We start from the raw sequence: 18,071 nt of genomic DNA on the forward strand, positions 1-18,071 counted from the left end.
GTGCCCAAAGCATTTATTTTAAGCAAATTTCGGAATTCCTATTTATCACCAGCTAAACAAGCATATTACTCAATCACTTGTTGCATTCGCCATTGTTTAGACTTTAAGTTGCTATACAGTATTAAATTGGAATTATATTTTTGTAAACACTGGCACATTTTTGTAATCATAAGAACACTGGCAATAAAGCGATTTAACAAATAGAAAAAGTCGCCACGGTGATTGAAAAAGGTAACCCTTTTTTTTTGCTGCCACCGGAAAAATAGACTTTTTACTTCCTTTTACGAGTTCCTTGTATCTGTAAAAATCGTTGGCTTTACATCTTTGGCAAGTTTAGATGAGTTGGATTTGCTTAGTAGCCGGCTTTTTGTGCATTAGTTTTGTTTTCACTTCTGTCTTGATTGTTTACAACGCGGCATTACAACTAAAAATCTGTGCTTCTTAACTTAAATTAATTTTTATGCTAAAGTGTACTTCGTTTTTGTTTATGATTTTCTCACTAGTTTGCGTGCATGTTATTGAAATAAAAGTACTTAGGAACTGCTTATGTTTGTTTTTTAATAACTAATCATTATGTTGACAGGTATTGTAAGTTTTAACTCTGTTTCCTTTTATAAATTTTAATATATTATTTAGTTAAAGATTTTATATTTTCGAAAATAATTTATTATGTTGCTGCTGCTTCCTTCCAACCATGTTCCAAAATTTTAAATTCTCTGCCAATTTTTTTTCTTCTTCAAATTGTGTTTATTCTGTGTATTTTGTTTGATTATTTCTATTATAACTCTAAACCCTGACATCGCCTCTATTTTTTTCAAAAATAAAAAGCAGTTTCTTCCAATTTATAACTCTTTTTGCATAATGTCATTAAAAAAGTTTTATATTCTGCATTAATTCTTTTGTTTTTGCTGCACAAAATATTTGTATGTGCTTTGAAATGTAAACCATTTGATTGCTAATATTAATTGAAAAAGTGGAAACAATGTGGAATTTAAAAAACCCAAAATATTGATAACTGTTAATAGTAAACTTTGTTAAATGACATAATGAACTATGACTATGCTAAATAAATGATTTTGTTTTTGCTGAAGTCAATAATAAAAATGCTTTTGCTTAATATTTTTCATTGAACTTTTGTTTATATTATAATTAAAAGTTGAGGACATGAGTGTGTAGTGAAAAATTCCATACATGAGATCAGTTTGTTGTAATATTTTAAAATATTACGTGATTCATTTCCATTCCAAATTGAGTTTTTTTTAAACTTTTTTTGTGAAACAAACTATAATAAGGGTTTTTATGTATTTATAGATGTCTGTAACGACTCAGAATATTTCGGGATCAGTACAGTCCTTCTAAGCATAGGCACCCACGGGCAGAGACTGGGAGGTCTCAGGCACTCAGGGGGCCCTTGAGAATCTTACTTTTCATAGATTCTATTCAAAAAAACTAAGGATACGCAACATTGTCTTATATATATATATTTTTAAAATATTTTATTGTATAAAAGTGCCTTTTGTTTTTCTTTCTACAAATAGTGATTGATTATCATAACTCACACCCATAAATTTAATAATTTATCACCAGGAAAACTTAACAAGTCACCCGAAATCTATTTTTCTACTTTGCTATGAAGTTTTCAGGTACTCAACTTCTTGCAAATGTTGACATATCATTGTGTTCCAGAAAAAATACCAATGTATAATAAATTAATGTGAGCAATTTTTATGTTAAGTCATAATGTCTCTAAAAATGTTTGTCCACCACCAACTCTGTTTGATGTTTACAATTAGTTAAATAAAGTAATAATAGAAAGAATTTGGAATTACAGAGCGCTGTGAAACGGCAACTTTTAATCTGTTTATGTCTGATGTGCATTGAGAGACGTTTTAATATCTGCTGAGTTTGACGAAATAATCATCATTTTTGATTTTTTTACTCGTTATACCTTTTTATGCTTTTTTTTAAAACTTTAATTATTTTAATAAGCATCCATGGTTTTCAAAGTTATTTTATAGTTCGAGGATTGCAACTGGTTACCATCTCAAATTTTTTTTAAATTATGAAGTTTGAAGATTATTTATTTTATATACATTGAATTTTCAGGATAATCAATTGTGTTAAAATTATTGAATATCTTAAAAATGCTTTATTTTATGTATATGTAATTATTAGTTTGATTTCAAAGAGTATGACATGTGTTATAATATTTCTGTGCCCGAGGGCTATGCATGCTATTAAGATGGCCCATGATTTATTAACCTTTTTTTTTCACTTATGCAGTACATTTAATGCAAACAAATTAAAACAAGTATCAAACCAATAACCTTTGCTCCATTCAGAATCATATAAAATTATATCATAAACTAAACAGTTATGGATAACTCTTGCTTTAGAAAATAAGAATTAGTTAATGTAAAGTTAAAATAAAAACTGCAGTGGGAAGATCCGTCTACTGCAAAACAATTGTCAAGTTTTGGCAACATGGCCCATTAGAAACTAAAACACACCCTCATAATTACTTATTTCATATTTGCAATTGATAAAATGCTTAACTTATCACAAAACTTTTAATTTTAAAAGTTACAATAAGTATCTAAATAATGTGTAATAAATAAGCTTTAATAGAAAGGTAAAATGCATGAAATAAACTTTAAACTTGCTGATTTAGGTTTTTGTTTTGTTAAATAATTGTTAATTTACGTAGTAGCAATTTTTAAATGCTTGTTAGTTTACATTATCTGAAAATCAAATAAAAGAGATGAAATAAAATTAAAAAAACTTCTTTTTCCATTTTTCTCTTTCATGATTGTTGTGACTTTTCTTTTTTTTTTCGCAATTGCAGATTTATACATTTTAAAAAATGAACAAAATTAATTGTTACTTTTTAAGAGAAAAAAACCCCATCTTTTCTTCTTATTTATATAATTTTTTACGATAAATTGCGATTTGCAAACATTAACAATACAATGTTTTTTTTCCCTCCAAATTTAATAATTTATATTTTATTTCGAAAATTGTATTTTTAATCATTGTGATTTATTGAAATAGATTTGGTAATAAATTCTCTGCAATAAAATCTTTGTCTTTATTACTCTCTTACATTGGGTCCAACTCAGAAGACAAGGGTGTCAAGTAGTGGCACTTTATTTGTCATTCAGGAATTTAATTTTAGAATTTTTAGTTATACAATTTCAATGTTGTCGTTCCATAAGGGTTTGTGATGATTTTTATTAAATCAAAAATTCATGGTTTCAGTTTCACTCGATGCAAATATTTTTAATCAAACAAATTTTCCAAACAAGCCAAGCAAAATTTTAAAGTAACCCTGAGAAAACGCCTCTAGTTGACCATTGCTCATGTCAGGTCTTCTATTCACACTCACCCCTTCGTTATCCTCCTTCTGATTTTGACTTCGGAACAGTGAGACCCTTTTTTAGGTACTCAACTCTCTAAGTCATAATGTCTTTAAAAATGCTTGCCTAAAGCAAATTGAAGAAAATTAATATCGCAACATAAAAGTGCTTTGAGTGTTATACCTTATTTGGCTATACTTGTGTAAAATATCACAGTTAGATATATTTTTTGAGTTGTATCTTGCAGAGCATAGCATGCTTGCGGAGTCCTCGAAATTCACATGTTGTTTGTTTCGTTGAAATTTCAATCTTCAATTGAAAGAACATGTTATATTGTAAACACTACTGGTATAATAATATTTGATGGCGAAATTTTCAAGCTTTGGCTTAAAAATCAATCGGAAGTAGTAACCCGGAAGTCTTACAGCGAATTTTAACCACCTAGCAACGAACTTATACGCTTCGCCCCTTACACAATCTTTGTCCCTAGTGCTATTTGTGCCTAGCTTTACACGATCAACTATCAATATAATAAACGTGTACACATAAGCTTTCTAACTAATTAACATTTTTTCTTTTTAAATACTTCCTTAAAGTTTTTCTCCTGCTATCGCAATGCTCGAATACACCATCTGGGAACAAGACCGGTTCCCTATCTTGACCCTCCCTCTCCTCAGTTGCAATGTACTGCGATATTTTCCCCTTTTTTAATTTTTATGTTATTTAATTCTCAAAAACATTTTTTCAAAATTTCCGCAACGCATTCTTTTAGAATTATGTTCAATGTAGTTTATAGTTCCATATAATTTCCTAACTTAAAATTTTTTAATCTTTTTGAAAATCAAGACAGACACCAACTTACTTCCTTCTTTAATGACTCTTCATACGCTAATGATGAAAGCATGCAAAATGTTGCCATAAATCTGCCACCTTTAGCCCATTTCGTGCGCCAAAAATTTATTAGTTTTCTATAATTGCTAAATAGTAGATTCTTTTTGTTTTTTTGCAGGTGCCAACTCAAACAATAAATATTTGTGCCAAATACTTTATTTTGTAAAAACTTACTCTCCAAGACATATCATTCCGAATTCTCCTATACAAGATTTCGTCCATATTTTGAGTCAAAATTTTGACCTTCTGTGAAATTATGTCAGATCTAAGTCACCTTTCTCCTTCTGAATATGAGAAAATATCTAGTGTTTTGAAGAGGGACAGAGAACTAAGATCCTTGGAGGAAGCACGCATTCGGTACGTTGCTTTTTGAATATTTATTTAAGGGGCAGTAAAATGAAATTTATTTTTGTTTTAATAAGCGCAACTTGGTGGGTAGAGTTTGGTACTGATTCAACTGAATCGATGCGGTGATTCGAATCACTGATCTAAATCGCTTTATTCAAATCATTGATGTAAATAATTCGAATCATTGATCCAAATCATCTAAATTCGAATCAGTAATTTGAATCACTATTTGATTCAGTAATTTGACTAACTAATCGAATCATGTGGTTTGGATCAATATTCGAATCAAATGATTCGAAACACGAATCATGTGATTCGGCATACTAATTCAAATCTTGTGATCCGGATCAGTGGTTCAGACCAGTGATTCTAATCAAGTGATTGCAATCATGCGTTTCACGTCAAAGATTTGGATCAATATTTGAATCAAGTGATTCGAATCATGCGATTCGGATCAATGATTTTAATTATGCTATGTGAGTCACTATTCGAATCAAGTGATTCATTTCAGGGATTCAAATTAAGTGATTCCGATCAATGATTTGAATCAAATCAGGATCACTTTTCGAATCAAGTGATTCAAATCATGCCATTTGGATCAATGATTTGAATTAAGTGATTCAGATCAATGATTTGAATCAAATCTGGATCACTTTTCGAATCAAGTTTTTCAGATCAGTGATTCGAATAACATGACCTAAACGACTTAATTGCAAATCACGTGATTCGAATCAAATGCTTTTAAAAAAATCGCATTTTCAAGAAATGTGAAAAAAGTTTACTTACTTATCCCTGTTTTTCTTTTAACTAACGATTTAAAAAAAAATGTAGGGTATTCTTAATTAATGAATTCTTTCAAGTAAATAAATATACTTAATATACTTAATATACTTATTATATCTTTTGAATAAATATATTGTTTATGTTGCTAATTTCTATAAAGACTTTTAATTATGATAAATTTTAAGAAACTACAAAAGAAATATTTTAATTCTTTAATTGGAAAATCCTTAATAATGAATCCTCAAAAGTCTCTTAGGTTTTACAAGAAATTTTTAACTGTATTCTTACATAGCATTATGGTGAAACAAAACTAAAATTTAAGAAACAATTATTCATTATAATTTAAGTCTATTTTCATAAAAATAACTGATTCGAATCAGTGAATCACTTAGACAACTCGTTTTGCCCATTTCTCGTATATACATATTTTGAAAACTATTTTCTAAAGCATATATTGAACATATTCTTGGAATACTTAAAATAATGTTTTATTTAAAACCTTGTTTATGATGTATTAGAGACCAATTTATCAATTTTTATTTTGGACATTCAATTCTTATAGTGCGATAATTGATTTTTTCTTGTTTGTATAGTAGGCGTCCATTATAGTAATCGATTACAACTGTAATTGATTAATTGATTACAGATAATTACTGCTCTGTAATAAAATACTTTACAAGTAATCGTAATTTTTGATTACATCAGAGTAAAGCAGAAATGTAATAAATTAGTTGTAATAATGATAAATTTTTTTTATTACAACTGTTATTGTGATTACAATATTCTGTTACAGTAATCAATTGCTTGTAATCGTGAATACAAGTAATCAAAATGCACGCAATTAATCTTGATTACAATTAATCAAAATATACGATTATAAGACTATTGTATGCTTACGTATGATTATATTTTACAATGGATAGTGTAGTGTATCGTATAATGTTACATTTTGTACATATTTACATGCAGCGTATGTAGGAATGAATATAACTAAAATGTATGTACATATGTGTTTATCTAATGCATATGCAGATAAATGCATATGTACAGATATTTTAGTTACACACACATATACATACACTTATACTGTGTGTATAAAATATATGTTCAGTCTGCAAAAGAAAAAAGATATCACCCTGAATAACTTTCATTCTAATGATCGGATTTTCACGTACTAAGTGTCAATCTTAATGGTTCTTGGGGGTGATCTTAAATGTGCAAATTATTTAGTGCTAACTATTAATTAAGTTACGAAATCGGACACAAAAACGTACCTTCTCTGAATAAACATATGTATATATATATATATTTTACATGTTTGGATTTTTAACCTTCAAAATATAGGGGGTAGCCGCAATCTGGGAAACATGGTCCCCATTGTTTGGTCAGGAGAGCGATCCAAAGTTCGGATCTCTTAATGGTAATTTCATTTTTTGCGTTTTCAGTCATATTTTTAAAACTAATTAAGCAATTCAAAAAAAAAAAAAATTATAATTGCACCCACTTATAAAATTTTTTTACCCAAAGATAATTTCATGCAAAAAATAATTTTTAATAATTATTTATTATTTTTTATTTAATTTAGTTGTGAATGAATAAAGTTTGAATTATGAGGTATAAATTTTTTTATACCATATTAATCTCCGCATTTTTCTTTTGCAAAATCTGAAGTTTCTGCAGATTTTAGTTGGTAGAAACCGAGAAAAATTAATTATTTTTTAAAAAATAATTTGGTGACAATGAAGAAATATTTGAATGGAGCGATTAATATTTAAATGTGGTTAACTTACGAGGAACTTGACTTACGCTCTCGTAGAGTAAAATTTTATTCATATTTTTTTCGCTCATGACCGATTGCTAATCCTTTTTTTTTTTTTTAAATTAATAAATACGATGTTTCTTTTTTAGTGATCTAGGAATTTATTTGTAATTTAATGAAGAGATTTGAATAAAGTATTTTATTGAATAAAAACATTTTATTCAACGAATGTTGAGTTTTATATAAATATGTTTCTGATAGAATGTGATTATGCATCAGCTTTTTAAAAAAAATTTTTTTTTTAGTTTGTTCGTTCAATAATTGATACAACTTCAATAATATACAAACGCATGCATATATTTGGAATAATATGTTTATCAATTTTTTTAGTATGTATTTTATAATTATTAGTACGAATACGCAGTCAGCATTTTTGAGCATCTTAAAATTTCTCAACATCTTATATATCTGCTTAATCTTAAAATAAATTTGTTAATTACCTGTTCACGCGTGTTTCGTAGAATAATTTTACCAACTATTTAATTAAATTTTAACATTTCTCAATATCTTATTCTTTGCGCTACCACGTATAATATTTTTCCATTAATATATTAATCAATTGTTTTAGTATTTTGATTTATGTTTCCCTTTAAAGTAAAATTCCTTTTTAAGTTATTGTCAAATTTTTATTGAAAGAAAACTTAGAGTTTTTGCCAGCTACCTGAGAATTAAATCCTGTTAAGAAATTAAAAATATTCTACTGTTCGAAATAATTCGGTGCACAACAGCTGACTATTTACCAAGCATATATTTTTTTTAAATTAAGATAAATTATTGATTGTCTTTATTATTGTTTCTTATTTATTTGACTAATTAAAAGTAAATGCGTATGTGTGCACAGCAAAAAGTACAGCAGTTTGCTTTGGTTTTAAATAAACAAAAAATTATAGACATACAATTTTATTTTGAAAAAATTTGCTTAAAAAGTTGTTAATATTATTTCTTAATTTTAGCACAATTCGAAAAAATATTGCTATATCAGGAAAATGTGAGATATGTCTTATTTTGTTAAGCAGCTACTGAAATAGAAAATTGTAAAGAGATTCTAAACCCGTGTTATTTTTAAAATTGTCATCTCGAACATTGTTCTTTTTCTAACATTAGGCTTTTATCGACTTAAATAACGTATAATAGTTTTAACACACGTTTTGAAGAAATATCTTCCAATATTTCAGAATAAGGAAACAAGAATATTAATGATTCATTCATAATTGTTTCATTGAACTGGAGTAGTTAATTTTTTTCGAAATAATCGGCCTTGCAACTATTAAACTGTTATTCTTTGGACTAGGGGTTATTTTATGCATATTTTTCGAACTTGAAATTTCAAATATAAAATGCAAATATTACAAGAATGCGAAAGCAGGTATTAACTAATAAATAAAAAAGGACAAAAATTGACTCGATGGCAGAAAACTTATTTCATGAGAAGAATACCAGAGTTAAAAAAGTATTGTAAAAACTGTAACAAATGTTACTCTTGTTTATTTAGGGGTATTATAAACGTAAATTTTCCTTTTTTAAATTATATTTTTTTATGAACTAATGAAATAAGTGTGTAAATAATATCCACTCTTTATACTGCAAACCAAGTTCACTTAGTAACATTCACAAATATTATGAAGTGCAAATTCTTGAGTCGCTTCTTAAAATAAAGTTATTTTTGTAATTCAGGGAAGGTAGGTACTTTATTTGGCTGTTTGAAAATCAGAAACTATAACTGCCTTCTCAAACTTGTAGGTAGGTACTTTATTAACTTCGCACTAGAGCTGTACGATGGGCTATTGGCGACGGTCTGGGAAACATCCCTGAGGATGATCTAAGTACATGCCATCGCAATTTTGATCCTCTGGAGAGGGGATGGCTCCCTTGTTTTGGTAGCCCTGCGACCTGCGTGCGAAGGCGAGCACTTTATGGTAGAACAGTTTAACGAAGACCGATACAGTGCACCCTCGGTCCCTGTGCAGGCGGATCAAAGTGGTCACCCACCTGCTAACTGACTGCAGCCAGTGATGCTTGATGCTCTTACGATGGTGTTCTTTACGATGTGCGGGACGACTGGAGTGAGATGGAGAAGTGTTGGCATCAGACACATTTTGGTATCGCAATCAGACACATTTCTGTATCGGCATTTGGTACTCTTTGATATCGGAATTAGAAACGGTTTGATGTCGGAATTAGAAACGGTTTGATATTGGAATTAGGAATGGTTTGATATCGGAATTAGAAATTGTTCAATATCAGAATCAGGCACGGTTCTGTATCGGAATCAGGCACATATCGGTATCTGACTTAGGCACGGTTAGGTATCGGATTTTGGCACAGTTCGGTATTGAAATGAGGCATGGTTTTGTATCGAAATTAGTATGATTTTGAATCGGGAGCGGGCATTATTCGGTATCGGGCATGATTAGGTAATGGAATAGGGCATAGTTATGTATCTGAATTAGGCATGAATTTGTTATCTGAATTCAGGAATTGGTGTTGGAATTAGGCATGGATCGATTTCGGAATTCGACACATTTCGGTATTGGAATAATGCACGGTTCGTAATCGGAATTAGACACGGTTCTGTATCAGATTTAGGCACATTTTGTATCGCAATCGGTCACAATATTATTGGTACCAGGTAAAATTCATATATTAGAATCATACACAGTTCATTTGTCCCTTTCGAAAATCTTAATTTTTATCTGAATTGTGTTGGATACGAAACATTTTGAACAAAACGTTATTTTAAAATGTATTTGTGAGAATAAACTATTTAGTTATAACAACCTTTTTTTTCTTCTAAATTATTGTCAATTATCATTCTTTGCCCATTCTTTAAAAAAGAGTGAAGGTGACTAACAAAGGGTGCGTTTTTAAATTGTTTAATGCTAATGGTGCTTTTTAAATTGCTAATGGTGCTTTTTCCATTGGAAGTTTTCCAAAAAGAGATTTTTTCTGTACCATCTTTTTACGTAATTAAGTGAAGTAATTATTAATTTAAAAAATAGAATGAGCCACTCAATATTGAATATATTTGTTGTTGACGTATGCCATTAAGGCAGAGGGGGTGCGATTGCTCTTGTTTTTCCAGTGCCGCCATCTATGTCCAAGAATTCGACTTCTGTCACACCCGTTTATAGAGTGGACCCATTCATTCATCCACAGATCGTAATTTTGACGTGAATTAGAGAACGATCAATCTCCAATTCAGTACCCCCAGAGGTATTGATTTGTTATGGGAACATGGAGGACTTCGACAGATTTAACATGCATCACCATTTACTACACGGGGTGTCTTCGACCGGCAGGGATCGAACCCACCACCACTTGGACATGGGCCCAGTGCCCTACCAACCAGGCTATCCCGGCCCCATTGAATATATTTAAAATTGTGCATACATTTTTTTTGATGGCTGATATAATCAAAAAGAGAATTCATAGTCAGAAACGAATTTTTTTTTTATCATGATCATGTAAAGTCTTTGAAAATTATTTTGCATTTTGTTAGTATATATAAAAGAACTTTCATCAGTAGGAGGAAATTTTTTTTATTAGTGCTCATATTCTAATTATGATATTTTTTTAAATTGCTTAAAAATATTTTTTGAGTGCTTAAAAACGTCTTTATTTTTTGTTGAAAAATTTGGCTACGCAATCTGTAACAGCAAATGACATTAATTGCTCTGCAAATAATCTGGGTTGCTGTTATGTTGATGGCAAGAGTGAGGCAGGAGTCTTTCCATTTTGTGATAGTTTATCAGCGTGATCTATTTATTAAGTGACAGTGAACAAGTCATTTGAATTTTTGTTGTTAAGTGAATTTTTTATGTACCTTAGCAATTTAGAACCGTGTATTTAGGTAGCTGGCAAGCTTTTTTAAACTGCTGTTTGTAGAAAATGCAACACCATGAAAGAATCATCAGAATCAAATGAAATTTAATGCAGAAACGACTTGTACTGATACAAATAAATGATGAAATTTTCAAAACAAAAGAAACANTTCTGATGATTCCTTCATGGTGTTGCATTTTCTACAAACAGCAGTTTATATAATTTTTTATTTTGAGTTGGATATAATTACCATTTGAAGGATATGGAATTTTTTATACTTCTATTTTCATGTCATTATTTCGTTGGGCAATGTTACTACGTAATTCATAAGAGTCTTTTTGGTCACCTCTCACAATCAGGTGTATTACAGTGTAGGACTGGGCGATGCATCAGAAAATATTGATCCTATGTAATCAACGGCGATCCGATGGTTGGATTGGCAATTTTTCGAAGCATCGATAATTGCGATTTACCAAGATCATTCCCGATGCATCATTGACATCGATGTCTATACGCGCGATGATTTTCGAGCCTTATTTCCGATAGTACAACGATGGTTTCAAATGCGCACGATGAGCACTTCTCCCAACCATGAAATCAATCGCCAAGCTTAGAAATCACAATAATTCTGATTGTTGGCATTTGAAAAAAACTCTTAGTAACCAAAAGTCAAAACAACACCCAAACAGAAGAAACTCAACCTCCTTATGTAAAAATACTAGAGGTGAGAACAACTATAAGAGCAATACGCAAAATAGAGATGAAGTAGAAAATAAAATGAGCAACTTAACTTCGAAATCAGAAAAATAAAACTGGATCATTGATTCTAGTAGTTCATCACATATTTCTAACAATCAGGAATCATTTATTAAAATAACTGACACAAACAAAAGTGAAGTCACCATAGCAAATGGGAACACACTGATGTCATACGGCTCGGGAGAAGTTGAAATTATAACTAAGACATCAAACCATAAAATAACATTACGAAATGTTCTCTTTGTACCAGACATTGAAACTAATCTTTTGTCAGTTACCAAAGCAACAGAAAACGGATGCACTGTAACATTTAGCGAAAACAAATGCATAATAATTCATGATCAGGAAATTTATTTAGAGGGAATAAAAAGAAGTAATTTGTACGAAGTGAAATTAAATAACCAAACAAATCAAGAGTATGCTAAATTAACCAATATTTGCGATAGCAAAAATTGTACAGAGATTTGGCATAGAAGACTAGGGCACAAGAATTATAATTCGATCGAAAAATTGAAATTAAATGATTTAGCTACCGGAATTGACTTAAGTCGATAGAACACAATAATGTAAGTGAAAATTGTGTTCAAAGTAAACTCACAGACAATCCGTATCCTAAATCAACTCAAAACAGAGCTACTAAATGTCTCGAACTTATACACAGTGATATCTGCGGCCCAATGAAAACTCAGACGATAAGAGGAAAATCATATTTTTGAACCTTAATTGATGACTATAGTAGATATACATTTGTTTACCTTTTGTGTCAAAAAAATCCGAAGCACTAACTAAAATTAAACAGTACATGGCCATGGCGGGAAATAAATTTGGCAAGATACCCGAAAACTTACGAACTGATGATGGTGGGGAATACCTCAACAAAGAAACAGAAAACTTTTTAAAAGAAATGGGGATTAACCATCAACTAACAGTACCATATTCGCCCAGTCAAAATGGCGTTGCTGAAAGAAAGAATAGATCCTTAATTGAAATGGTTAGAGCTTTACTAACTTAGGCAAACCTTCCACATCATTTCTGGGGAGAGGCATTGCACACAGCTAACTATCTGCAAAACAGACTAGAGACTAAAGCAACCAAACTTACACCGCATCAATTATGGACAAATAAAAAACCGGATTTATCTCACATTAAAGTATTTGGCTGTAAGGTTTACACCTACATTGATATGACTAAACGCACAAAACTTGATAACAAAGCAAACGCAGGGGTATTCGTTGGATACGATTACAGATCCAGAGGATCTGTAATCGTATCCAACGATTTGAAGTAATCGTATCCAACGATTTGAATCGTATCCAACATTATGAAGGAAAACATATAACAATTGCACGCACAGTTAAATTCTTAGAGAAAGAATTTTCATATTCTTAAAGCAATAACGAGCAAACATCTCTTAAAAATGAAACTCATGATCAAGAAACCATTGACGAAACACACTCTGGAGATAAAAATAATACAATTTAAGTAGAAATTGGAAACCAGTTATAAGAAGTTGGCACATCAAGTGGCGCAAACACCAATAAATTTCGCAGATCAGACAGAACTAACAAGGGAATACCTCCAGACAGATTCTCGTACATCTTACAAGAAAAGATCACGAACGAACCATCAAATTGGCAAGTTATAGTGAACCATCAAATTGGCAAGATGTAGTGAATATGGAAAATATGAAAGAAAAGCAGAACTGGTTAAAAGCTACTGAAGAGGAGATTAAATCCCTGAGACAGAATGAAACCTGGACAATTGTCGAACCTCCAGAAGATAAAAGAATAATAGGAAGTCGATGAATATTTAAAAGAAAATACAACAACAAAGGAGAAATTGAAACATATAGAGCCCGTCTCGTAGCGAAGGGATTCTCACAAAAATTTGGAGAAGATTTTTATGAAACTCATGCGCCAGTAGTATCTTCCACATCATAAGAACTTTCTTAGCCAAAGCTGGACACGAAAAATTAACAGTAAACCATCTCGATGTAAAAACCGCGTTTTTGCACGGTGAACTCGAAGATGTTTATATGAGACAACCAGAAGGTTACGTAATTCCAGGGCAAGAAATTAAAGTATGCAAACTTAACAAAGCTATTTACGGTCTCAAGCAAGCAGCTAGAGCATGGAATACAAAAATAGCAAACTCTTTGAAAGATCTAGGCTTCACTCAAAGTGAATCCGACCAATGTCTTTTCAAGCATAAGAAAGAAAATGAATCAACTTACATTATAGTCTACGTGGATGATATACTGATAGCCGGAAATGAAGACAAAATAAATGAAATAGTAGACAAACTAAAGGAAGAGTATGAAATGAAAAATTTGGGAGAACTGAGTTACTATCTTGGAAAACATAAGAGAAACAAAAGATGGACTCTACACTATCAATCAAGAATTGAAAATAAACGAACTGGTGAAGAAACTCAATCTTCAAGAAGCAAAACCTTGTAATACTCCAATTGAACCAGGCTACATAAAGACAGATGTTGAAGAAAATCTTCTTCCTAACAACTCGAAATACAGACAAGCAATAGGATCATTACTCTACATTGCTACAATTAGTCGACCAGACATGTGCAGCAGTAAACCTATTGAGTCGTTGAAACGAAAATCCAAGAAAGATGGACTGGGAACAAGTTAAAAGAGCAGTGAGATATGTAAATACAACAAAAAACTTTGAACTGTTTCTAGATATCAATTGTTCACCAACACTAACAGTATATGCAGATGCTGATTGGGGTTGTGATCGAAGAGATCGAAAATCAATCACAGGAAATTTATTTCTACTTGAGAAAACCCCAATACAGTGGTATACTAAGAAACAGACAAGCGTAGCACTATCATCAGCTGAAGCTGAATATATCTCAGCAGCTCAAGCCACTCAAGAAACTTTATGGATTATGAAACTTCCGAAAGAATTGGAATTAACTCAAACATTACCTATCACTCTGTTTTGAAGACAATCAATCTACAATAAAGATGATTGAATCACCTAAATAGACAAGTCGCACCAAGCACATCGATATCAAACTGCACTGTGTAAGAAACCTCCAGCAGAATGGAACCATAAAGCTCGAATATTGTCCAACGAAAGTCATGACAGCCGATATACTCACCAAACCTTTACCCAAGCCTGACTTTAAAAAGCATAGAATGAAACTGAACTTGCAACTTGATACAGATTCAGAGATCAAGCTGTTGGATAAAATGATCTCTGAAGCTATATTTTACAACAAGGAAGTGTAGTTTTTGAGAACTGAAACTTTCATGTCATGTGACTCTCATCGCATGTATCTTTTCAAAGTCTGAATATTAATTGAATATCAATGTTATATTTAATGTTTTATTACTCATCGTTTTTCAGATTTCACTTTCTCTTTGTGTATCGTCAACTGAGGGAGAAGTCTTTTCCTTCCTCACTGCTTGTAAAAATGTTTTGTCTAAATGCATCATTAAATTTCTATATTGCTTAAAAGATTGTTTCCACAACGATGCTAGTTTAACTCATTCACAAATTAATCAATTTCAAAGAACTTATTTTCAGCCATTCATCGTACTCATTGCCTTTACAAGGTAAGATTTACTACCTTTTTCCTATCAATAATACAGTATATTTAATTTTAAGCATCTGTTACGATGGTGTCTTTCTCTCTAAAGACAAAGATAAACCGTTCCCTTCGCCTGACTAAGTCAATCCAGTATTTAAATGAATAATAAAAAACATTTTTTCAACTATTTTCAAGTATATTTTTGTCCATTTGACGCCAGATTGAACTTCTTGAGGTACATACAGAGATGCCAACTGCTCCGGACGCGCCATAATAATTTAAAAAACGGTAAATAACTACTACAAACTAAAATTTGCAAATATTTGACTAATTTCGTTTACATTTTAAACGTTGTAGCAGATCTTACATGTAACAAAGTGGCGAATTTATATAAGCCTTCAAATTATTTAGAAATAGTGGTGGATAAAAACCTAATAAATTGAATTTATTAAACCAAGAATCACACCTTAATAAACTACCACTCGAAAATATTTATTCTCTGTCCGGAGCAAGTTGGCAAGTATCTGCCCCTGCACCCCAGAGCCCAAGGTCAAGAAAACTGAGATGGGCACAGTAGGCCTTGGCCCTCTAGGGCTGTCGCGCCGCTGAGTATATAGAGTATTTTTCCCTTTGCTAACTCGCGGGAAAGACTTTTTCCCTGAACCTATTTAACAGACCAATTATGATCACTAGGATTTCCTCTATTCCCTTAAAACGAAACATTTTACGGATTTACTTTGCAAGATTTTTCCTAACTTTAATTGAGGAGCACAACGATTTTGTGTCACTTGAATGCTAGCTGCTTATACGCTTTTCTTTATTTAAACTTTACTCGTTATAAAAAAAAACTATTATAATCATTTCTAAAAGGCACACGAAAGTGCCGATGCACGTTGGCTGAGAATCACTGGCCTAAAGAAAACAAATCTTCACCGCTGCTGCAACATATCCTGAAGCGAATCAACTTTCAGCACGTTGATCCCTATAAAGATCTTTTCTATACATATAAAATCGGTAGATCTAAAGAAATATCTCTTGCCACAACAAGGACCACGCATTAACTGCTCGCCGTTTAAAATCCAACAGGCGCGCAGCATTAGGTATCTTTTATAAATGCGAATGAGCAACTCGAAAACCGGATCGGTTTGAAAAATAAAATAGTAATAAAAATAAATACTAAGAAAAAAGGGGGCAAGTAGGGGTTCACGGGGAGGCTGTAAAACCACTTCGTCTTGATTTCTCTCTTCGTTAGCCATTTAATCGAAGCAACATTGTTGTTTAGAAGTGTACGTAGATGGTTTCACCAGTTTTGCGCATCGACATGAATCGATCAAATATTATCAACAGCGAAATATGAGAAGGTAAGAATCTCAAAATTTTTTACAAGTTCGTATTCTCCGATTTTGTTTAAAATTCGTGTTATGGTTTTGGGAAATTATTTTTTCGTGAGTGTTAGCATTCATGAAATATTTTTTCGTTAGTTTCATTGATCCTTTTTTTTAAATTTTACATTTTAATGTCTAAAAATTTCAATTATATCGATAATGAGTCGAGTCTCCCTCGACAGATTAATGAGTGTAAGCATTCGTGAAATATTTTTTCATTAGTTTCATTGATCTCTCTCTCTCGCTCTCTTTTTTTTTTTTTTTAATTTTCCTTATTACTAAATTTGACCGGTATCGAATTTTTTGGTTTATTTTGATTAAATATTACCAAGTTCTAATTATTATTTATAAGGGAAATTTTTTTATTTAGAATTACAATAATTTTTATTAAATTTTAATTTTCTTTATTATTGTATGGACTTGATCATGATGGTTTTGTTATTATTTCGCGTCTTAGTCATTTAAGTTATTGGTTTGGGCTGAGATGCTGAGAACGAAATTAAATTACCCTGTTATATTTGTTCTCATAATTTCATACATAAGTTTTTTTTATGTTCTATTTGTTAAATATTTAAGAAAATTTTATAACCATATTACTTTAATTTCTTAACTCGTTTTAAACTGAAATAAATTGAAATTAATAAAAATCTATGAATATCTTCTGTTTTGGTTTGAAATCTTGAGGGCAACGGAGCTTTACGTGGTTTCTAGTTATTTTGGAGAACATCTAGTCAATTAGAACTGAAATGGATCAAGCATATATATTTATAACTTTGAGATTACTAAGATCAAAGTTTATTACCGTGGGTAATTCCACTATCTCATGTTTGCAGAGTATACGTATATCAAACATTTTTAATAATTTTTGTTTAAGTAACTCTTGGTGCCATTTACATTTATCCAATTTTCAGTATGTATCTTACGTATGTGTGAAATTAAAAACTGGGTGTTACTTTAATACTTGTGAATTATATAATGATTTTAGATCATTTCGTTCATCAGTACCTTCTTTACGCATGGACATAACAGGGCAATGCCCGAGGCCTTCGACATTGCCTTATGAATTTTAAAAGAAATTTATTCTATGAAATAAATCTAATGAATGTAATTTATTCTATTGAATAAATCTATTCAAATGAATAATGTATCTATATTATCATTTTTATAATACATTAAATATATTATGTAAGTGTAATACCAATAAATTAGTATTAAAGCGAAAGAAAATTATTTTATGTCTCATGATTTTAAGTATATTAGTTTAATGCAGAGTTGGCTCGTTTAAGCCAGTGTGTTTAAGCTATATATATATATATATATATATATATATATATATATGTGTGTGTGTGTGTG

General features: G+C 30.9%; 1 protein-coding gene across 3 annotated transcripts in view; it reads left to right on the forward strand.

Moving 5' to 3' along the window:
* The first annotated feature begins 306 nt into the window (after positions 1–306).
* LOC107440714 (uncharacterized) overlaps positions 307–18,071 on the forward strand; it is a 132,233-nt gene continuing 114,468 nt past the window's right edge. The window contains exons 1-2 of one of the 3 annotated variants that reach the window (XM_016053700.3): positions 307–588; positions 4,366–4,604. In XM_016053700.3, coding sequence (XP_015909186.1) covers positions 4,504–4,604 — 101 coding nt within the window. In that variant the 5' untranslated portion in view covers positions 307–588; positions 4,366–4,503. Of the gene's footprint in view, positions 589–4,365; positions 4,605–16,447; positions 16,695–18,071 lie in introns of those variants that run through there. The other 2 variants (XM_016053699.3, XM_016053701.4) reach the window with 2 other exon arrangements.

Source organism: Parasteatoda tepidariorum, chromosome X2 (assembly GCF_043381705.1).
Source record: "Parasteatoda tepidariorum isolate YZ-2023 chromosome X2, CAS_Ptep_4.0, whole genome shotgun sequence".
NCBI classification, from domain to species: Eukaryota; Metazoa; Arthropoda; class Arachnida; order Araneae; family Theridiidae; genus Parasteatoda; species Parasteatoda tepidariorum.